Source organism: Panthera pardus, unplaced genomic scaffold, assembly GCF_024362965.1.
Source record: "Panthera pardus isolate Hobbes unplaced genomic scaffold, ASM2436296v1 HiC_scaffold_24, whole genome shotgun sequence".
Classification (NCBI taxonomy): Eukaryota; Metazoa; Chordata; class Mammalia; order Carnivora; family Felidae; genus Panthera; species Panthera pardus.
Window position 1 is genome coordinate 54,628,739 of NW_026526810.1, and position 22,594 is coordinate 54,651,332.

The 22,594-nt window shown below is 54.1% G+C and overlaps 2 protein-coding genes and 1 long non-coding RNA gene across 3 annotated transcripts; 1 reads left to right on the top strand and 2 right to left on the bottom strand.

Moving 5' to 3' along the window:
* Positions 1-28: 28 nt before the first annotated feature.
* CHAC1 (ChaC glutathione specific gamma-glutamylcyclotransferase 1) lies at positions 29-2,350 on the bottom strand. Its single transcript, XM_019442517.2, has 3 exons — positions 1,983-2,350; positions 1,541-1,576; positions 29-1,086 (listed from the first exon to the last, which is right to left on the bottom strand). Exons 1-3 carry the CDS (start codon positions 2,211-2,213, stop codon positions 706-708), a joined length of 648 nt encoding a protein of 215 aa, XP_019298062.2. The 5' UTR covers positions 2,214-2,350; the 3' UTR covers positions 29-705.
* Positions 2,351-2,726: 376 nt separating this feature from the next.
* LOC109263135 (uncharacterized) lies at positions 2,727-3,851 on the top strand. The gene is made up of 2 exons (XR_002078083.2): positions 2,727-3,091; positions 3,262-3,851. It is a non-coding gene; the product is annotated as an uncharacterized LOC109263135 (long non-coding RNA).
* Positions 3,852-13,222: 9,371 nt separating this feature from the next.
* DLL4 (delta like canonical Notch ligand 4) lies at positions 13,223-22,567 on the bottom strand. The gene is made up of 11 exons (XM_019442519.2): positions 22,170-22,567; positions 21,789-22,058; positions 21,228-21,285; positions 20,117-20,380; positions 19,629-19,689; positions 19,411-19,541; positions 17,709-17,878; positions 17,321-17,540; positions 15,418-16,120; positions 14,793-14,901; positions 13,223-14,296 (listed from the first exon to the last, which is right to left on the bottom strand). Exons 1-11 carry the CDS (start codon positions 22,233-22,235, stop codon positions 14,291-14,293), a joined length of 2,058 nt encoding a protein of 685 aa, XP_019298064.1. The 5' UTR covers positions 22,236-22,567; the 3' UTR covers positions 13,223-14,290.
* Between the last annotated feature and the right edge of the window lie 27 nt (positions 22,568-22,594).

Below are 22,594 nucleotides of genomic sequence, written 5' to 3' on the forward strand. Positions count from 1 at the left end.
AAAGAACCACAACGCAGCACAACACAGATAATAAGGGATCAGTTTATGGGTAACAGTATCGGTCAGACTGAGAAGGTACCAGGCCTTTAGTGAGGAGCTATAGGCCTCAACAGACAAGAAAACAGAGGGACAGGGAAACAAAGCCAGATGGCTAAAAGAGGCCCAGGCAACTGTGCCTGGGCTCCAGATCCAGTTCTGCCCTAGGAATGTGGGAGGAAGAGGAAGAGCGAGACCCGCAGGTGCCTCAGTTCTTGTAAGGCCCCCTTCTCTTCAATCCCTCCTGTCCCTTACCAGCAGGCTGGGACTTTTCACAGGTGGTATATTTCCGGGGCTAGAACAGTTGGTCTGGGGATGGGGAGCCAGTGGCCTGGGTGGTATGGGGTTAGCAGCAGCACTGGGGGGAATCTAGTCAGGCACCGCTCAGCAGGGCCCCTATGTCCAGGGCAGGCCCCCCACCCTGCCCACTACACCAACATGGTGCAATAAATAGTTTCAAGTAATAAGTCAGTGTCAGGCAGGAGAACTGGAGACTGCTGGGATAGGCAGGGGCTTAAGGAGAGAAGCTCCCAGCCACCCACCAAGTCCTCTCAGTGAGCTCCAGCTGTATCAAGTCCACTGTGTGCCACAGGAGTAGGGATGTGGCCCCATGTCTACGTGGGCACTCCCTGCAGGGGCTCAACCCCTCAGACCAGGGCCAAAGCCTGCTCAGTGGGGCAGAAAACAGGGCAGCATGGTGCCCACAGCGTCCACGATGGCTGCCAGGTGCTCATCCTGTGCCTGGGGCCCACAGAGCTGCATGAAGTCTGCCAGGCGTAGCAAGTACTCAAGGTTGTGACCAGAGAAGCCGCGACAGGCCAGGATCTGAGTTGCAATGGCCTCTTCAGGTGCAGGGCCCAGGTAACCAGGATTTTGTGGGGTGGCCACATAAGCCAATGCCTTGAGTGGTTGGTCAGGGTTATCTTGGGGGTAGAAGGTGACTTCCTTGGTATCATAGCCACCAAGCACTGCCTCCCGCACGTTCAGGTACTTCAGGGCCTCGCTCACCTGCTCACCTTGAACCTGGTATGCCACACCCCAAGTGCAGCCCTAGGAGGAAACACGGACACCGGGGTCAGTCAAAACAGCTCCTGGCTGGTCCCACCTCAGGTCTGCGCTCTATAAGGCAAGTGGGCAGAGGACTGATGAGTCATCTAGTAGCAATACATCAAGCTCATTCTCCCTTTGTTAACAAGGGCTGACAAGGTGGTCTGCCCCCAAGGCAGAAGAGGATTCCTACTCAGAGTGTGGCTTGAGAACCAGTGGTATCATCTGTACACTTAAGTCGAATGTGAGGAATTTAAGGCCCCACCCTGGTCCATTTAAATTGAAATCTGCATTTTAACAAGGTCCTCAGAGGGTTCTTGTGAAAAGCACTGAGCTAGACCACCCTTCCCCTCTGCCAGTGTGGCATCTAATCTAGCCTGCAGCCAAGGACACATAAGCTCTCTTAGACCCTCCATGCTAGGCCCTATGGGGTCTCTCTCTTGACTTGGACACTTACCTCATGATCTTCAAGTAGGGTCACCACACGGCCAGGCTGAGGAGAAAGCAAAGATTTTGAAAAAGATAAGTTAGGAATCAGCTCTGCCACCGGTACTAAAGGAAACCCATATTAACACTGCTGGCCCAGGCCTCAGAGAACCCCACGCATCCAGGGGAAAGTGGAGAGAGTGATGCATGACTACAGGAGAAACAGACCCATGGCAGTGGCCCAAACTGATAAATCAGAAACATTCATCAACATTGTGATCCACAGGATCACAGATTCCAGCCATCACAGTGATCTACTGGGCACAGAAATTTAAGCCACAAAGCCCAAGCACAGGTTTATACACTTCCCCCACCAGCACGGAGGCACCGGCTGCCCAGAGAACCCCAGGGCACTGGTGCCCACTACCCTGCCCCCAACTCCTGCATTCCCCTGAGCATAGTCAGATGCTCACCATCTTGTCGCTGCCCCGATGGAAGGTGTCTCCCTGCCAGAAGCGGCGGCTATAGCCGCGCACGAAACCCACACGGCTGTCACTGTAGGCGAAGTCGGGCCTCCACACGAGAGAGCCGTACCCGAAAATCCACAGGGCTTGGGGGTCACCGTCATCCCGGGGGTGCTGCACCGGTGACGAAGTGGGCGGCGAGGCGGGAGGGGTGTTCTGGGCTGTGGACTCCTGCTTCATGGTGCCGGGCACAGGGACGAGCCCGGCGGCCTCCGGGGCTGGTCTCCGGCGCGGGCACGGAAGGACCAACGGACGCGCACACCTGGCCTGGCACCACTTGGTCGCTCCAGCTGCGCGGCCCCTTCGGAGGCGCCTTTTAAACCCTCCGGCCAGGCGGGCCCCCGCCCACCGCGCCAGCTGTCGCGGTGATTGGGGCGGGGCAAGTCCCCTTTTGACCAATCACCTTCGTGTTTTGCTTCCCGGTTAACCGCGCCGCCCTCTGAGTGGGTAACTGAGGGACCTGCCCTAGACCCAGCTCGCCCGCTGATTGGCTCGGTTCCACCTCTGTAGCAAATCTGGCAGGAGTGATGCAACCGCGGGGGAGGTTTTCCCAGCTCCGGCATGCAGCAAGGGCACCTCGGATTGCGTCAGGCGGCGGGCAGTGGGCACCGACGCGGGCACTGGTCGTCTCTCCGGCAGCCCCTCCGTGGCCTGGGCCCTTCAGCAACCAGGACCGGCGGGTCACAGGTGGGCGTCGCCTCAGCATCCCTGCGGGTGCACCTGGTCGGGTCACTGCCCCCAGTTAGCACGGACTCATTACCAGGGCCTGTGCAGGGCACGTCCCGCAGGAGCTCTATGGGAGGCGTAAGCGCCCGTCTCTGGGGCTCCTCCGCCTGGGAGCACGTCACGTACTCTAGAGAAGCAGTTGGAGACACCTTCTGCATTCCACACAGGTGCCTCACGCGGTTGGCCCGCGTGAGCAAATGGAGAAACTGAGTCACGGGGCTGGCAAGTGGTTCTGCAGAAGCTGCGAGGCTGAGTCAGGCCGGGCGCCGGGAACTTGCAGGCCTCACGTGAGGGGTACGCCCAGGGCCAGTTGTGGAACCCTCTGAGCCCAGGTAGGCTTGGGGTGGAGCACTTGCAACCACCTATGTCACTTTGGTGGTGGTGTCCAGACCTGCGGAGAGAGGCCATAAAGACAGGCCTCTGTCCTTCTCTGCCCTGAGGCGAGAAGTTTAGTTCTGCTCAGACCTGAAACTTTTGCAACAATGATTGGGTTCATCCTTAGGCACAGAAGTTCCAGGACCTTCCGTAAGCGGCAGGCAACGCAGCCAAATTGACGCTCCCAGACGACGGTGAGCAGCTACCGGCCTTCTCTCTTGGCTGTTGGCCTCCTGACCCACGGAGGGTCTGCAGGCTGTCTGGGTTGAGCCCCCTCAGCAGGGGCAAAAGGCTGCCCCTGGGGATGTCTCTGGATGGAAAGGGGGAAGAGAGGCAGCAGCAGAACTGCCCCCGCCCTCCCCCTCCCTTCCCCCCCACTGCAGAACAGCCTCGGGGAAACTGCTAATGAGGTCCAGGGTGAGCCCTCTGGCAGGCGAAATGGGCAATATTGCTTCTCATTATATTCTAATTAGATGTTTAAACTAAAAAGCACCTGCACACTTAAAGTAGTCATTCCAAAAGTGTATAAGATACACACAAAAGTGTGTAAGTTGCACTTCAGTGTGTAGAGTATGAAGCTAGTTCTGTAAAAGCAAAATAAGTTACACATTAATATTGGTAAAAGAAGTAATCTGGAAGCATATACCTAAACTGTTAACAGAGCCTGTCACCAGAGAAGAACTTGCAATATTAAATGTAAATGTTTATGAAAAAGTTTGTTGGTGGTGGTAGCTGTTGTTTGTTTTGGTTTTGTCTCTTACAAGGAGCATGAATTACTTTTCCAATTGGAAAAAAAAATACAGGCAAAATGGTTGTTTCTGGTTATTTCTTTCCCTCCGTTCTCCATGTTCACTCTCCCCTCTTCTGTACCCCCCATCCTGTCCCCTTTAGTCCATATGGCCGCCTCCTTTGCTACTAGCTTCTTAAGAAGAATATCCCCACCTCCTCTACCACCTTTCAGTAGTGGGATAGGAGGCAGGAAGCTGGTACCAACATATTCCTGGAAGCATCTAAATTTGCACAAACAGTGCTTTGAAACAGCAACTTAGTGATACAAATCAAAAGTCAAAATGTCCCTGACCTTTGACCCAATACTTCCACTCCAGGAAATTATTCAAAATATAGGAAAAGTCATATCCCTAAAGATTTTTCAATGCATTGTTATTTATTATAGCAAAACAAAAGAAGAGAAACTACCTAAATATCCCAAAATAGCTAAACATTTAAGTAACTTATAGGATTACTCCACGTGGTGGAGAACTACACACAAAGAGAATAACTTAAATATGTAGCAATAGATGATTAATTAAATAAATTTGATATAGACATAAAATTAAAGCTCTGTGGTCATTAAAACAGATGTATGCCTATACTTACTGACAAGGGAACTTATCTGTGATGTATAATTCAGGGAAAAAACAAGTTATAACATAATATAACTGTTTTAAACTTAAAAAGTCTATAGTGTGTATTTGCATAGAAAAAAATCCAGAAGAACACATAAAAAGTTCAGTGATTACCTCTGAGTGGTAGGACTACATGAGATTTGCACTTTCTTTTTTATGCCAATTCAGATGGTCTGGGATTGTCTAAGAGAACATAAACCACTTCCATTTAGAAAAGAAAAAGTCAAAATAAAAATGCATTATGAGGGGCACCTGAGTGGCTCAGTCGGTTCTCACGGTTATGAGTTCAAGCCCCACATTGGGCTCCGTGATGGGTGTGAAGCCTACTTAAAAAATCCACTAGGAAAACAATGTAGTAAAAATGCCTAGGACTGCATAGTCAGGCAAAAATGCATAATAACCATCACATGCACTATGATTAAAACTATTAAAACAATAACAAGATACATAAGGAAAAAGAGGGGGGCATCCTATACTAGTGATGGATGTGTTGCAGGTGATTCTTTGTTTTTCAAGGCTTATGAAATGTAATTTTTAATAATAAAAGTTTAAAGGGTAGGTAAGGTTTTCTGGGGGCTAAGAGGCAGAGAGTATATTGGAATTACCTGGGCAACATTTTCAAGATCAGACCTCCTCCCAATGGAACAAAGCCGGCTGGTCAGGTTATCAGTAAGAACCACTTGCTCCAGGAAAGTTAGGCACTTCCTCCTCTGTGCTTCCACAACTTCTTACCTCGCTTCTGTTTATCGGTCCCCTCCACCTCATGCCTATAACAGAAATCATTTATTGAATGCTTACCATGAGCTAGGTAGTTTGCTAAATGCTTTACATCCGTTCTAATTACAAACTTCTCCCCTACTTTGTGAGGGAAGTATCATTTCACAGGTGAGCAAACTGAGCATAGGGAAGTTAGGTAACCCACTCGTGGTGATGCCACAGCAAGGCAAGTTGTGGAGCCTAGATCTAAAGGCAGGCAGTCCCACCCCAGAGCTTACCTTGCTGCTAAGCTTTGCATATCCTGCTTTCTGAGAACCTGAGAGCTCCCTGAAAGCAGACTTCATCTTTTAAGCCCCCAGGGGACCCACACAGGACTGGCTCATGGAAGGTTCTCCACAAAAGTAGGTAGAAGTGGAGCTTTTACTTTGAAAAGACCAGGGCAGCCTGGGGTTCAGAGGAGGAGGAATCTTGCAAGACACAGGTTCAACCTTGACCTCTCAAAATAGGAATCCCCACAAAAGTTGGCCCAGGGGTCTTGGCCACCTTCCTGGGAACAAGTCTTGCCTGTTTCCATTCCTCACTTATCCTTGCCAACATATGTCTCCTTCCCTTCCAGTGGGACACTCCCAGGCAGTAAATCATCCCACTCAGCAGTGCCTCTGTAACATCTGCAAGCAGCCATCCCGACTTTCTTCTGAAAATCCCCTCAGGAAGGGGCTGCAGATGTCATACCCACAGAAGTACCAGCTCATGAGAGGATCACCTCCACCTCGAAGAGTGGCACATGATTTGCACATGAGGCATCCATGATGGCTTCCTTTTTTAGTCCTTTCCCAACTTAATCTTTCCTTATTGTTCCCCTTCAGGCAATCACTTCTCATTTCCTTATAATCTGTTCCTACTCACTTCTTCCAGTCAATGCAATCAACTTCTGGTATCATTGGACACAATCATCTGAAACAAGGGAAGGATGTGTTTGGAAGCTGGGGGAATCATACTAATTTATTATGCTAACCGATGAGGTTACTTGATAAAGCTGCTGATCCCCAAGGGATGAAAACGCTTCCTAGACATGGGCTCTAAACCCAGCTTGCCCAGATTTGAGTCCAGCTCCATCATTTACCATCAGGCTCACTGTCTCTGGTTCTCAGTTTTCTCAACTGTGAAATGAGGAATAATAGTATCCAACTTGTAGGTTCTGATGAGGATTGAAAGAAATAAAACCTCAGGGGAACCTGGGTGGTTCAGTCAGTTAAGCATCTGAGTGGCTCAGGTCATGTTTTCGCAGTTTGTGAGTTCCAGCCCCACATCGGGCTCTGTGCTGACAGCTCGGAACCTGGAGCCTCCTGCAGATTCTGTGTCTCCCTCTCACTCTGTCTCTCTCTCAAAAATAAACATAGAAAGAAAGGAAGGAAGGAGGAAGAGACCTTAGCCAGCACCTGGCTCCTTATTTTTACTACAAACTATACACTTTCCATTTTATTCAGGATAGAGCCATAGTCTACTATTGTCATTTATAACAAGAAATATATATTTGGTCTTCATCCTGTTCCTGGCACAGAGCTTCTAAAAGCCTTGGAATTTCCTCAGTGATAAGAGTGAGAAAGGTGATAAACAAGCTCATATCAACCACACCTGAGTTTAGTTTATGTTGGGGGGGAACTTTTGGGAAGTCCCTAAGGATTGGAGGTGGGGGAAAGGGCTGGTTGCCAGGGAAACCAGCCATGTGATTAGAGGGTTGGAACTCTCAGCCCCAACTTCCATCCTCTGGGTAAGGGAGAGAAGGGCTAGAGATTGAGTTCAGTCACCTGTGGCCAATGATTTGATCAACCAATGATTCAATCAACCACACCTATGTAATGAAGCCTCCATAAAAACCCCAAAGGACGGGGGTGTGGTCAGCTTCTGGGTTGTTAAATTCACGGGGGTGCTAGAAGGACGGCCCCCTGAAAGAGGACCTGAAAGCTTTGGGCTCCTTCCCGCATACCTTGCCCTATGGGTCTCTTCCTTCTGGCTGCTCTTGAGTTATATCCGCTTATAATAAGCCAGTAATTTAGTAATCTGAGTTCTGTGATCCACTCCAGCAAATTAATCAAACCTAAGGAGGGAGTTGTGGGAACCTCTACCCTATCTATAGTGGTTAGAAGCACAAGTAACCTGGACTTTTCACTGGTATCTGAGGTGGAGGCAGTCTTGTGGGGCTGATGCTGTCACCAGGCAGAAGGTGTCAGGACTAAGTTAAATTGCTGCATGTCCAGCTGGTGTGGCAGAATTGCTGGATATGTGGAAAACCCACAGGTCTGGTGTCAGAAGTGAAGTATGGTCATAGCGGAGTATTGAGAATAGATGAAAAGCACAGGAAGGGTTTGTTTTTCTTCACTCTACCTCTCGAGTCTGACACAGGTCAGAAGAATTGAGTAGGTCAGGAAAGTGGTCATGGTATTCTTATTGATTCAATGGAGGAAACCTCCGGTTATCTCACCCTCCAGTCTTGCCATACAATTCACAGATTGTTCTAGCAAATAGGGTGCTAAAGGAGTGTTTTTAAAAGGCAGGACGGGTGACAATCTGCCCCAAGCCCATTATTAATAGAACAGTTGCTTGAGCTGAGAGATTTTCTGTGCATGCTTGGAGGGGAGGGAAGCTAAAATAAATGAGGGGCACCTGGGTGGCTCAGCTGGTTAAGCATTCGACTCTTGGTTTTGGGCTTAGGTCATGATCTCACAGCTCATGGGTTGGAGCCCTGCATCGGGCTCTGCTATGACAGCACAGGGCCTACTTGGGATTCTCTCTCCCTCTCTGTCTCTCCCCTGCTGGTGCATGCACACATGCACTCACTCTCTCTCTCAAAATAAACTTTAAAAGATAAATGGGGGCACCTGGGTGGCTCAGTTGGTTAAGCGTCCGACTTCGGCTTTTGTCACGATCTCATGGTTTGTGGTCTCAAGCCCCACAGTGCGCTCCATGCTGACAGCTCAGAGCCTGGAGCCTGCTTCGGATTCTGTATCTCCCTCTCTTTCTGCTCCTCCCCCACTCAAGCTCTCTCTCTCTTTCTGTCTCTCTCTCAAAAATAAACATTAAAAAAATTTTAAAAATTTAATGAATAAAATAAATAATGCACAATCTATGAGGGGCTACACCTCCCACAGACTTCTGGGAGATAAGCGTGTCCTCACTTCCTTGGCCCATGTGCAAGGACATAGGTCCTGTCAACACTGGCAGAAGGATGGGAAGAAGGAATGGCTAAATCCCCCAATACAGTCTGCCTCAGGTGAGGGAGAAAAGACAGCTGTTGTGCTGGTTATGCCGGCTGGATCCAGGGCCAAGGGGGGAAGCTTACTTGGTTCCCTGTCTACAAAAGCAGGGACTGGAAGGATTCTCCCTTCCTGTGTCCTGACAGAAGGGTGCATGGGATAGTGGGAAAACCTGGCTCCACTTCTAGCTTCTAAGGAGGGAGGGCACCCAGCTGATAGGGCACCCTGGTGTGGCCAGCGTTCCAATTACTCAGACCTCGGGCGTAGACCACCTGGAAGGGGAGGGGCCAGGACTCCAGCAGAGGGCTGGGAAGGCCAAGACTCTTTCCTGATTCTGAGGAGTGGGGAGGGTGCCTTTTGTGGCAGCAGGAAGTGGCTGGATGCAGGGCTGAGGAGAACGGCAATGAGGAGCATGTCAGTGGAGTGGCAGGGATGCTGAGGCGGCCCATGGGACCAGAGCCGAATGTCACACCCCACAGAAATGCTACAGTGAGGTAAGACCTGGCTTAAGAGAATCTAGAAAAACAATCTATGTGGAGAAGTATGACTCAGGCCCACAGAGAGCCAAGAAAGTAAAGCCCCTTAAATGAGAGCAGCTGGGACACCATCCCCCATGAGCCTATTGCAAATGGGAAGGAGATTCTAGAAACTTTTAGATAGAGGAGGAAGCACAGAGTGAATGGAGTCACTGGTGGAGAGGATACCGAACAGACTGGGCCTAAGAGGACGGGCCTGGCCTGATGTTTGCCAGGGTGGGTAAGGGAGAGCAATTCTTGGACAAGCCAAGTGGCATGGGCAGTGCTAATGCCCATGGCTTGCTTTGCCTCCAAACTGAGCAAGGAAGCAGGAACACTAGAGACAGACAGGCTGGCCATGCCTGGCAGGGCTTTGGCTCTGCCCTGCAGGGGGTGCCATGACATAGGACAGGCTCCTGCCCAGAGCTGACTTGTTGCTAAATCCAGACTCTGGAGATGCTAGTTACCTTGTGTCTGCCATAGCTTTGACTGTCTTTTTGGATCCTGCATTGTGGACTCAGAGGGTCTTTGGGCATGAAGGGAACAGGCTGAGCCTGCTCTTGGCCTGAGTGTTAGAAGGGTACAGTGCCCCAGAGGCCAGGGAAAAGGTGGCAAAAGACACTTGTGACAGATCTCCAAGGGAAAGAGGACTATTGAGGACTTGGGGTCCCGCCATCCCTTCCCAGAGCCAGGGTCCCCTTTTTCCTATTCCCACATCAGAGGCTGACCTAAACAAGTAGTGTTCCTTGAAGACAGGGGCACGTCAGGAAACAACGGTGGAGACAACCTGGGATCTCAGTCACCTCCTTGATCCTAAGGCTACTGCTGGGACTATCCAGCCAGCCTCCAAGCTCCTTTCTAGCCCACCACCCATCCTGTGGGCTGGGAGAGTAGAAGCCCCAGAAAATGGTTTGTTGGCATAAGCTTGAGGATTAACCACCATTGGGGAACTCGTTGCTGACGAATATTTTCATACACCAACTCATTCCAACCTCATAGTAATGTGCAAGAGGTATTAGCATCCCCTGAGAGGTTAGAGATAATTAACTGGATGGTTAGCCTCCTTGGGCAGAGACCATGTTTTATTGCCAACGACTGGCGTATAAAAGGTGCTCGATCAGTGTGGAAGGAATGCAGAAATAGATGGACTTGTGTCCCAGGTCACCTGGCAATGAGAAGTGTTGCTGCAAAGGAACTTCAGTCTCCCAACTCAGACCCGGCGCCCTTTCCAGGGCTGAGGACTGAGGACTGGGAGGTGGTGGGGGGAGCTGTCTGTATGCGAAAGAATCTCGCTTCTCTGGATACCCTGAGGCGTATTTCCCGGAGGCTTGCGCTGAGCTCTCTTCAGTTTACTCCCTCGGGGTGGGGGCCTGTAGAGAGCTCTGCGCCACAGAGACAAAAACTGAACTCGTGGCCGCCGCCCCGTCCCCCGGCTAGTCTCGTCGGGGCCCCAGGACTGAGAAGGGCTGACCCCGGACCCCCGGCGAGAGACTGCGGTCCCCAACCGTGCGCAGCCCCGCCGGCCGCGCAGCGCCCTCTGGTGCCGGGCAGCGGGGACCCGGCAGTCCGGCCCGCTGGCCCGCCGGCCCGCCGGCGACACCCGCTTGCCGCGGCTCCGGCCCCGCGTGGACTCCCAGGCCGGGGGCGGGATTAGGGGAGGCAGGAGGTGGAGACTAGCGGGTGGGGGCGTCTCCGAGAAACTCGCGGCCTTCGGCAGCTTCCCGGCCCGGGAAGTGAGCCGGGGTCGGGAGGCCGCAAACAGGAAGTCGGGCTGTAACAAAGAGCGCGGGGGGCGGGGAGCTGCGGGACCTCCGGGGCGCCCGGCGGCGGCGGCGGCGGCTGCGGCAGGTGGAGTGCCGGCACAGCGAGAGCGCCGCACCTGCATTTTCCGCCGCGCGGGGCTCCGGGTCTGCCGGGATACGGCTGGGCCAAGGGGCCGAACCGTGCGCCCTGGGCGCGGCCACCCGGGGAAGTCGCATCCTCTCCCCGGGAAGGGACAGTCACAGTTCCCTGAGTGAATCACTTCCATCCCCTTCCCGGAATGCGGCAGGCCACGTGGGACGGAGGGCTGGGTTCGCCGATCCTGCTTAGGAAGGGCTGGGAGAGATGCAGGGACAGGAGAGCCTTGTGTGTGGGTCCCCATCAGAGATGTAGCATCCATCCATTACTGCCTGAGTGTGATGGCCTTATCTAGCCTAGGATGGAGGGAGCGGATAGGAGCCACTGTCCTTTTTTCCTACCCCTTAACCAGTCTGACCTTGGTGCTAAGGCAGGGGAGGGGGCCCTGGTTTAACAAGTAGGATAAAGGCATTCCTCCAGTCACGGCCTCTTACTGACTCATCTCCCCACAGAGAGATGCAGGTGGTTAGGAGCCAGTGGGCCCTGGAAAAGCAGCTGTCCCCAGAGCTGGAGGTCACCATGGGGCCAGATTAGCCTTTGGGCTGGGCACTGCCTCCAGCCTGTTAAGGAACCACTGAACTCTGATTTCTCTTATGAAATACTCGGGCGAATGAAACGGGCATTTGCTAAACCATGGAGAGCATTTCCCAGTGCTCTGTTTGGCTTTGTTTCTGCCAAGCCTGGGACCTCTCCTGTATACCTGAAGACTCCATCAGGAAAATCTTGGGTTACCTATGAGAAGGGGCTGGACCCTCAGGGCGTGACCTCCAGGCTAGGGATAGGAGGGCTTCTGCTGTGGCCTGTTCACACCCCAGCTGCTTGGCCCTGCTTCTTCTTGTCACTAGAAGTGGGGATACTGGTTGGAGCTGCTGAATCTGAACCTGTGCTTAGATCCCCTTTTTCCCCAGAAAGCCTATGTGGTGGGCTCTTCTGGCTCCGTGGCTAGGGTATCAGAGCCAATGAGTGGGTTTGGCTAGTCAGCTACCCTCCAAGGCTCTTCTCGGAGGGGCTGACTGCTGGTGAAGCTCAGTACAGCCTGGCTGTGTGGACGTGCAGGCTCGCGGGTGTCCTACCTGTCCCCCACATGGGAGCCTCGTCATCTGCCTTGTGTCCCAGCCCAGTTTCCCCAGCCCCCAGGGCCCGGGAGCTGCTTTCCTGTTTCATTTTGGGCAGGAAGAGTGAGGTCGTGTTGTTCTTCCCCCTGCTGCCGGCTCAGGCTGTGGGAACGGTTCCCTGAATGCTTTCCTGTTTGATACCCTGTGTGTGCAATGAGGGGAACAGGGAGCAAGAGTGAGGCTTGGAGCGTGTGGGTGAGTGTGGGTGAGCTGAGGTCCCTTGCTCCCAGGTCTCTGGCATAAGCTCCCAGGTCAGGGAGGTCAAGAGCCCACTGCAAGAGGGCACTGCACACGTTTGGACTCCATGGGGAGCATCTGGTAGGCCTATGTTGCTTTACTGTGGACAGGCTGAGCTGGGAGCATCTGCTTGGCTTTTTGCCAGCAGCTCAATTTTTTCGTCATTTATTCTCCATGCCGTATGCCTGTGGCTGTAGAGAGAGGACTGTGGCCCCCTAGGGACCACCCCTAGGACAATCCTGCACCTTAGAGGAAGATAGACATGAAGTAGAGACTGAAACTCGCTCATTAGTGCCTCAGCCAGAGAAACCTGGTCCCAGGGAAGGCTACCTCCTTCTCCTCTCCCTGCAGTCTTCAATAAATTCCTGCAGCTCTGGGTGGACCAGGTGTCCAGACTCAGCACCCTTGCCCAGCTGCAAGGAGTGCAGACCTAAGGTAAGGCCCTCCCCACCAAGACCAGTGCCCTACTGGACTGAGAAAAGAGTATGTAGGTGCCAGTCCATCTAAAACCCTGCAATGGCAGGAGAAAGGACCCTGATGTCATTATGGTTCAGAGACCCCATTGTCCAATAAGTGAATCCTTTTGAAAAGAGGAAAACAGGAATTTCCCCAAATTCCTCTATCTCCCAGGCTGACTAGGGAGCCCCACAACTTTCAGGCTTAAGGAAAGAAAGGAGGATAATTCAGGTCAGGGGGCATATCCCTCAAGTTATGGTGGAAGCACAGGGGGAAAGCCAGCAGGCGGGGAAGGCTGGCATAGGCCTGGGACTGGATGGTGAGACGGGGCTCTGCAAGGACTTGGAAGGAGCCTGCCAGGCCAAGACCAAGTGCATGCACAGGTCCTGGGGGTTCTGGCAGGGCGGCCAGCAGCAATATGAGAAGGGGAGTCAGAGAGGATAGAGAGAGGATTCCCACTCTGCCATCACAAAGACAGGACCCAAGAAGTAATAAACTCCTGTACACGTCTGTTCCATATTATAAATACACATTATATACAAAATAATGTTATAAAATGTAGAAAGGTCAGTGCTTCTGATTCTTAAATTATTGAAATACTAGACTCCAAAATAAACTACAAAAAAAACAAAATAAAAACTCATATTATTGATTTCTGAAGATCGGCTTCAAGGGCGGTCTGGGGGCAGTAGTGGGTGTAGGCTCAAGGCTGTAGGAATGGTTTGAGGGACGAAAGGGCCTAGGCGGCAACAGCACCTCACTTCTCCCTCGCTAGAATTTCCAGCATCACTGCCCTGAGCTCCCCAGTTGGGCCTGGTGTCCCTGGCTGACAGATGGGGCATGCCCTCCACCTGTCTGCTCACAGGAACCCAGAGGCACGCAAGGCCGGAGGCTGTGGAAGCCAAATGAGTCTTACCAACAGCCCTTCCCAGAGGGCCCTGGCCAGGGAGAAGCTGGAGTGGAGTTATGAGCAAGGCCCACATGCAGTGGTTGCAGGCACGGGGCAGAAAGTGCTCCTCCCGCTTCAGGCGCTCACCTCACCTGCAGGGCAACTCCTGCCAAGAGCCGCACCTGGTGGTATCCTGGCCCACAGATGGCCCTGCCCATACTGGCCTCCTCTCTCCTCTCTGATTTGGACCCAGCTGTCACCATGGAGCCTGGGCCAAAGGCACTTTTGGAAACACAGATGCCAGTGGAGGCCACAGCAGCTCCAGGCCCCAGGGGACCACAGCCTCTCCCTCTGGAACAGAGGCCAGATCCCCAGAGGAGCCCTCTGAAGGCCACAGCTGGCAGGGCAGGTCCCAGTGGCACCTCTCCTCTCTGTTCCCCTGGCTGGCACGGCCGCCAAGCTGATGCCAGACAGACACCCCAACGCGTGGAAGGGTACTGCGTCTCTTGGCAAGTTCACAGTCTGTCCAGGTCATGCCATTCCCTCTTCCTCCTGAGAGCAGCACGTTGCATATTAAGAAATGTCCCATCCAGGATGCAATGTAAACAATGCAGAAGGAAGATCCAGCTGCTGGGGCAAAGCTGGGATGTCCTGGGAAGGCTCCTGCCTTATACCTGGGGATCACGTGGAAAGTGGGGAGGTAGGTTACCCTGGAGCACTGGCACTGCCTCCAAGGCTACCCTGGGCCTCCCTGAGAGAAGCCACTCAGCCAGCTGGGGTAAAGAGAAGAAGGTGGGGCAGCCCTTCCCAGACTTCTGCCCTGATACATGCACTGCCTGGGAGCCTGTGTTCGTGAGGTGGGCTGGTGGAGGAAGCAGCAAGAAGGGGCAGGAAGGGCACACTCTCATCAACTGCTTGAAAGCAGTGCCGGGGAGCTGGCCAGGTGCCGCGGTTGCCCAGCCCAGCACTAACATAGCAAGAGGAGCTAGGCCCAGCTCCTGTTTCACACCCTCTGTGGCAACAAGGCCAGCTGGGACCCAAGAGCCACTGAACCTGGCCTGCCAAGGAGGGGTTCTGACCCACCCGGGGGTTGAAAGTAACCAGGCCTCTTTCCCATCCCCAAATGGCAGGTGGGGACACGCTGGAAGGGAAGGCGAGCCCAGCACTCACCTCTGTGGCAATGACACATTCGTTCCTCTCTTCTGATATCAAACACACAGACTGGTACATGGATTCCCTGGGGGAGCATATCGCTGATATCCGACACTCTGGCTTTTCACTGAGGGAACACAAGACAGGCCGGTGAGGGAGGGATGGGAGAGGGATGGTGGGGCAGATGGAGCGCTAACTTGGATGATGGAGAGCCAAAGGGCCCTGGCAGGGGTGGCTCTGAGAGGACACAGGGACCAAGGATGCCCAATGCTAGCCTGGGGGAGCAGTTAGGAACAGCCCCTTATGAGAGCCACAAGACCCCCAACCTTACCAAGGTCTCAGGCCTGAAAAAAGCCAGCACTGCCTCTACAGGCAAGCCATGCAATGGAAAGATGGAAGTCAGAAGAGACACAGTGTGGACATATGACATTTGTGAATGAATGGATGAATGAATGCATGAGGAAGAGGCATGAAGGACCCCTGGCAGAAATCTTGTTGGAGGAGCTTTCTGTCAGTAGCAAAACTCCCTGTTTGTTTAAGAGCAGTCAGGGGCCTGGTGCCAGCCTTCTGCCTGCCCTGGGGAGCCCAGGGAGTACCATGCAGGGCTCTGTGGCCAGGCCCTGGGCCTCCAGGCACTGCTCACCTGTGTAACCTCAGTGGCGCCTTCTCCCCTAAGCTCTTATCACTGTGGGAATACTTCCCCGCCATGGTCCCTCGCCCCAGAGGCCCCGGGGCCAGATTATAGTCCAGTGTGTGGTTCTGTTGTTTGCCACAGTTGGACTTGTCCAGGCCACAGTCCACTTCCAGCTCCTTCTTCTGGTTTGTGTTCTTGAGCTGGGCTGCAGGGATCAGGTTGTCCTTCTGGAAGTCTGACAAGTTGTTCATGGCCTCCCTGCCGCCATCATCAGGCCGCCGAAGTCGCAGCTGCCGCACTGCCACTGCCACCATGCCCAGCAACACCAGCACCACCACCAGTCCCACGCCCAGAGAGACAGCCACCCAGGGGAAGCTGGGTGGCATGCTCATAGGGAACTCGCAGCGGCTGCCCACAAAGCCATAGGGACAGTTGCAGACGAAGCTGTCCCGGGAGAGGCCAGGGTAGCAGGTGGCCCCATTGAAGCAGGGTCCTGAGACACAGGCGTCACCAGGAATAGGCACCTCGCAGCGCCGGCCAGAGAAACCAGCAGGGCAGGTGCACATGAGCCCATTCTCTAGATCATGGCAAGTGCCGCCGTGGGCACAAGGGCTGCGGGCACAGTCGCTGATGGGGAGTTCACAGTGGAGGCCTGTGAATCCAGGACGGCAGCGGCACATGCGGTTCGGGCCACGGTTCACGCACTGGCCCCCTGTGGGTATATATGGGGCACAAGTCAGCAATCACCTTGGAACCCCCCTGGTGCAGTGGGTAAGTGCCCTACCCCAGATCCCACTACAGAGAGCACTGTACCAAGGGTCAGGAGACCTGGGCTTGAGGGTGCCTCTGGCTCTGTATGCCTCAGTGAGCTCATGTATAAAAACTACGGGCATCTTACAGAGCTTCACAGTAGAATCGAACAGGTATGCTTGGGTTTGAATCTCAGCTGTCTCCCTCAAGCTGAAGGGAACCTGGCACCTGTTGCTTTGCCTTATTCTAAGCCTCAGTTTCCTCACTTGTTAAATTAAAGTGTAATGCTATCCCCTCCATAGGAGATCTCTGAGGGCTAGGTAGAATGACGCATGAAGGGAGGCGCACATGCCTACTATATAGTAAATGCTCAAATAAATAAATGTAATTATCAGTTAATAGAATTAACACAGTGATTAGCTAGAGAACAGACTTCATCTCAGCCCTTCCAACTCCTCTCCAGCTCCTGAGGCTTCTCTCCTGCATGGAGCTATCTGCCTGCCTCATGGAAGGTCACCAGGAGGCCAAGGAGACAAAGATAACCAGCATGACTTGCACCCCTAAAAGTTGCTGAAGATTTTATTTTTTAAATTTTTTAAGATTTGATTTTTAAGTAATCTCGACACCCAACACAGGACTCAAACTCAGATCAAACTTGGCCAGATCACCGCCAAGAGTTGCATGCTCTACGGACTGAGCCAGCCAGGTGCCCCAAGATGCTGAGCATTTCAGATGTCTTGTGCCATGCCAGGTTCCAAATGGCCACGGGGCAAGGTGACACCTTCAATAGTAGGGCCCTGACTGTGCCAGCCTCCTTCTAGGAGGGACACAAGATCTCACATGTCCCTCTCCCGAGCCCAGGACTTCCTGGGGAGGGCCAGAGGCCACCCAGAGCCAGGAGAGGGCTCTGATGTGAGGATAAGAAGTGAAGCAGGGTACCCATCACTCCTCCTCCTAAAGCTTGCACCCACTGCCCACCTGCTCCTCTTCCAAAGCCACCCAGATGATTACATAGGCTCTTCACTGTCCAGAGCAGGTTGGGACCATCTCAGCCTGCCTAGAGGGACAGACCCGGCCTCGCTCCTCTCTTGACCCTCCCTCACCAGAAGGCGCTCTTAGTCCTAAGACTGGCCCACTAGGTTAGCGAGGCAATAAGACTCACCATTGGCACATGGGTTGCTGGTACACCTGTCCACCTTCTTCTCACAGTTGGAGCCCATGAAGTTGGGGGGGCATTCACAGGCATAGCTGGCCCCCTGGTTGCGCTCCCGGCAAGAGCCCCCATTGAAGCAGGGTGAGTCTGCACAGCTCAAAGTGCTGTGTTCACAGTGCAAGCCATAGTAGCCCGGGGGACACAGGCAGCGGTAGCCATCCTCCTGGTCCTGGAGAGAGACCAAAAAGGGGCAAAAGTCAGACCCTGGGGGGTAAGGATGCTAGGTGCTAGACCCCACCTGCCCACAATGTCTGCCCATGGCTGCACGTCCACTGGCCGCCTGGGGTAGGCATGCCTGGGCACTGCCTGGCCAGATCACCGCCAGCCTGAGGCTCACCTTACAGCTGCCTCCATTGCGACAAGGGTTGCTATCACACTCGCTGAGCTCCAGTTCACAGTCCACGCCAGTGTAGCCTGGGCGACAGGTGCAGGTGTAGCTCCGCTGCCCACTGTTGGAGCACGTTGCCCCGTTCTTGCATGGAGAGTGGTGGGTGCAGTAATTGAGATCTGTGGAGGCAGGAACCAGCCAGCTGAGGAGGGCTGTAGAATGCTCCCTACCTCCAGGCTCCATGTAGTGCAGGTTCACTGTCGGTGTTTGGCCCAGAGGCTTCAACTCAAAGTTGTCCTGACCCAACTACCCTCCCTCCTCCTCCAGTCATGTATATCAAGGCACGTTGAACCACATCTGACTGGTGCAAGCAGCCAAAGTTGAAAAAAACCACAGATGGGACAATTGCCTGCTAGGAAGCTTACAACAACTGGCCACCAGGGTAGAATGAAGAGAAGGAAGAGGAGTGGATGGCAAGGCCACATGTTGAGGGGGAAGTCAGAAAAGGTTTCAGGGAGGAGGGGCAGCTGAGATTCACCCAGAAGGAGGGATAAAATTTTAACAGGTAGAAATGGTAGAGAGGGGCCAAAGCCACTGTAAGTAGTGGCCAGGTATTTTAAAAAGGGAAATGTGTTACAAGAGTATTTTGAAATATAAGTGTTTGTTTTCTTACTTGAGAAGGACAGGGAGGGAGCAAATGTAGAGCAAATATACAGACTGTAAGGGCTATGTTTACATATGATGAGTATATGACCGTGTCACCTGGGAGCAAATGTGGGAAGAGGAAAGAGAATGGGCAGGAACCAGGTGTGTATGTGTGTTTGGGGTAGGGGAGAGGAGGGAGAAAGCAACACACACACACACACACACACACACACACACACACAGAATACAGGAGCTGAATTCCAAGCCCCTCATTGCCAGCAAGTCAGAGCCTAGACAAGTTCTTTCTATCCTGGCAAGCCCCCTGCCCACCCCTCCCAAGCCTGGTGCTGGTGTCTCCATGGCAGCAGCCACCCTATTTGACCCTGAAAATGGGAGACACATGCTGCAGCTGGCTACCAGGATGAAGGAGAAGAGGCTCCCTCCCCCCCCCCCCCCCACCACGGTTGGGGCTGGCAGACTCCTGTACAGCCAGAAGAGTGACCAGCCGCCCTCCCCAAACCCAGAACTTGACTGTGGGCTCAGGCAGCTGCCTGGCAAATGCAAATGGGGAAGAACAAGGGAGGCTGTTTCTGCCCACAGCAAGAAGTCGGTTAGATGTCACTCCGCCCAGAGGCGCAGCTCACCCACAGCCTCGGGGCAGCTGGTGGGCACACCCCACCAGACAGCTGTTTGAGGGAGAGCTGCTCAAACAGGGCTGGCAGGTAAGCAAACACTTAGGGGGTTAATAGGTAACTACAAGGTAGAAAGAGGAACTAAGCCCAGCATCCCTCCTCCTTGGCCTTGCTGGAATTTGAGTGCAACTTCCAGGCTGCCAACTTGTCATCCTCTGGGCTTCACCAGCCACCCTGCCTCCCCAGCACCTGAGCAAGAAGGACCCACAATCTCATTCTAGGCCAATTGTCGGGATCCTTAAAAGTCCTAAACTCCTTAAAGGATACTGGGAAAGCCAAGTCAGTGGTGGCCACGTAAGAAGTGTGACACTTCTGGTTCCCACCCCGTGCCCATCTCTCTCATGCCCTCTGCATCTCTCTTTGCCCTGACTCACCTTGGTCACAGAATAGGCCCCCCCAGCCCTCATCACAGGTGCATTGCCAGGGGATGCTGCAGGTGCCATGGCGACAGCCATTGTGGGGGATGCACTCGTTGCACAGGCGTCCCTGCCAGCCTGGGCGGCAGCTGTTGAGCAAAAAGAAAAGCTGACCATGAGGTGAGGGCTTGGCCAGGAGACAGTTCCCTCCTCACTGCTTCCTGTCCCCTACTCACATGCATTCTGCTGGCTTGCTGCAGTAACCATTTTGTTCATGACAGCCAGAAAGACAGACAGCTGAGGAAAGAAAACAGAGCTGGGTGAGGGTGGAATTCCAAGGACTCTTAAGTCCGACTCTCCCTCTCCTGGCCCTGGGGTTGCCCCCCAGCTCTACTGGGCTCACTTCCCACTCCTGGCCTCCCAGAGGAGCCATGGGGGCATAAAGGGAAACAGTGGCACAGGGAAGGAGAATCCAAGCTGGATGGAATGCAGTAACAGGGTCATTTGGACTCTGGCAAGATGGGGAGGAGCACTAAGAAGAGAGAGGTCAGAGTCCACACCTGTCCTAAGCATCCCCACCTGTTCCTGAGGCCCAGCTAGTGGGCAGCCCAGACCTGCTCAGTGAGGGAGGTAGGCTGTGGCCAGAGAGAGGCCACTGTGTTTGCTCCAGGGACCCCCCCCCCCCCCACACACACACCAGGTAGACAGGAGCTTGGCTGCTTACGCTGTTCGCAGTACTCCCCAGTCCAGCCGGGTAGGCAGGACAGGCTGCCATCTGGCTGGCACACGTAGTGGCCGAAGTGGTCATTACGCTTCTTGCACAGGCGTGAGCAGCTGTCCCCATAGTAGTTGTCACTGCAGATGACCCGGTAAGAGTAGCGCAGCCTCGTGGGAGGGCTGGTCTGCTCGTCCAATAACCAGTTCTTGCCCACAGCTAGGGAGCCCTGGATGGCGATCTTGCTGATAAGCGCGTCTGGTGGCAAGGCCTCTGAAGGGGCAGAGGGCCAGGTCAAGGAAGGGCAGCCAGTCCCTGAGAGTGCCAGCAACTGCTGGATCAAACCAACAGTCCAGATGATCCCCACCTGCCAGCAAGCACAGGCCAGAGGAACCCAAGCGACCCACTGCTTAGCTTCTAGGTGTGTGTGTGTGTGTGTGTGTGTGTGTGTGTGCGCGCACGCACGCGCCGGTGGGCGCTGAATGCCTGATACCATTCAAAAAAGGGACAATAGAAGGGTGTTAAGATATCCCAGTGTTCTGGAGGCAGACAGACCAAGAAAGAGGAAAAGAGGTCAAAATGAGGAAGGAAAAAAAAGAGAGAGAAAGAAAAAGGAAAAAGGAAAGAAAGCCAGGCTGGAAGGACACTGTGAGCAAGGGGTCCTCTGGTGCCCATTCAAGGGTTCTGCCCTCAGAGATGGGTAATGCTTTTCTTTTTCCTTTTCAAAGTGAGAATTGTTGTGCTGCTGAAATATCCTTTTCCTCTGTGTCAGAACAACATCCCAAAGCCATTATTCCCTTTCCAAAGGAGCGGAATTCGCAAAAGGTGTAAAATACAGGAAGGGGCCCGTCAGCGGCGCTGGCAGCTTCGGCCTTTCTCACCGCCGTGCTCCCCGCGTTCCCACGCCAAAAATAACCCGCAGGAAACGCAATTGTGCTCAGAGTCCAGGCAGCGGGCGGAATCCGAGCATCCAGCGCGGGGCGCAGTTCCAGGCTGAGCTTAGCGTCCTGCCCCCCCCCTCCTCCCCACCTCCACCCCGCACTTCCCCCGCCTTTTACAGGTTAACTCTTTCGGCGCTGCGCTGTGTCGCCCCCCTGTGGCGGCAGAGCGAGCTACTCACCTGGCCTCAGGTCGTCTCCTGGCGCGTGCCAAGCTTCGATGATGAGTGAGAAGGTACCCTGGAGGCCAAAGGAGGGGGCGGGGGAAGACAGAGAGAGCGCGAGATGAGCAAGGGGGGGAGATGGGGGTGCCTTGCGGCAGCGGGTTTAATTAATCTAATTGCAGGATACAGTTACGGCTCCCGGGTCAACATAACGTGTCTGTGCGCCGCATCGCGCGACCAGGGAATATGAGAGGAGAACCCCGAGTGGGACAAGGGTTAGGAGACAGGGGAATGTTAGCGAGTCATTCGAAGGTGGGAAACGCGCCGGGGTAGTAGGTAATAAAAATCATCCCAAGAGTTGGGAGAAGATAGGCCTTAGAAGTGGGAAGAGGGAGCCTGGTGAGAGCTTTCCTGAGGATGAGGTCCCAGGAGAGAGTCGGAAGAAAGTATCAAAAGAGAGCGCCCTTTGTTTTTTGTTTTGTTTAGTTGGAAGCGAGGAAATCTGGGGAGAGGGCTTTGGGCCCAGGGAGCCCCCTTCACGTCTTTCGTGACCTCCCAGTGCTCCCCGGCTGTGCTCACCGGCCAGGTGAAATTGAAAGGGAGTTGAAGAGGGTTGCGTCCCCCGCCGCTACTATCGTCCCCGACGGCGAAGGAGTTGGTGCCCAACACAGGCGTCGAGACGCTGCCAAAGGTGCAGGGCCCGGGCGAGACGACCGCCTGGAAGTGCTTAAGGCAGACGCGGAAGAAGGTCCTGCAGCCGGGTTCGCACGGCCGCCCGCTAGCCAGTACGCCGCGCTCGTTGGCAAACTCCTGCAGCTGCAGCTGGAAGACTCCGGAGCCGGCTGCGAGCTATTGCACAGAGACCGAGGGAAGGAAGAAGGGGAGCGGTCAGCTCGGCAGACGCCCAGGGCTCAGGCTCAGGGAGCGGCGGGAGGGGGTGGAGGGGGCGCGGGACGTTACCTGCTGCCAAAGTGTCACCAGCAGCAGTAGCGCCCAGCTAAAGGCGCTACGGGACGCGGCTGCCATCCCCTGGAGCGTCGCTCTCTCCCCGCGCCCGCCCTGTAGCTGGCTTCGTTTGGGACGCTGCTTTCCCGCGCGTCTATCCGCCAGAGGGGTCCCTGAGAAGCCAGGCTCTTCTGGGGCTTTCCTCCCGCTTCGCCTTCTCGCTAGCTCTGCTCCAGCTGCGGCGGTAGGTAATCCAGGTGAGGGCGGCTGGGCGGTGGCCGGACTGAGGACGTGTCCTCGGGCTAATCCTGGGGCTGCAAGCGGGCTAGTGCCCGGGTACAGCGCACTGAGGCGGTTCGAGCTGCGGCTCTTGGCCTCGTGTTTCCAGCTTGCGCTCTGAGCCGCTACTGAAACCTGCGCGCTCGGGAGCCTTCCTTATA

Excerpts from the sequence above, each read along its gene's own strand:
- DLL4 (XM_019442519.2), bottom strand. The coding sequence starts at position 22,235 with ATGGCAGCCGCGTCCCGTAGCGCCTTTAGCTGGGCGCTACTGCTGCTG. Across the intron at positions 19,690-20,116 it reads TGGGGAGTACTGCGAACAGC|CTGTCTGTCTTTCTGGCTGT; the intron begins GTAAGCAGCCAA and ends TTCTTTCCTCAG. Across the intron at positions 17,879-19,410 it reads GGGCCTATTCTGTGACCAAG|ATCTCAATTACTGCACCCAC; the intron begins GTGAGTCAGGGC and ends CTGCCTCCACAG.
- CHAC1 (XM_019442517.2), bottom strand. The coding sequence starts at position 2,213 with ATGAAGCAGGAGTCCACAGCCCAGAACACCCCTCCCGCCTCGCCGCCC. Across the intron at positions 1,577-1,982 it reads ATCGGGGCAGCGACAAGATG|CCTGGCCGTGTGGTGACCCT; the intron begins GTGAGCATCTGA and ends CTTTCTCCTCAG. Across the intron at positions 1,087-1,540 it reads CCCTACTTGAAGATCATGAG|GGCTGCACTTGGGGTGTGGC; the intron begins GTAAGTGTCCAA and ends GTTTCCTCCTAG.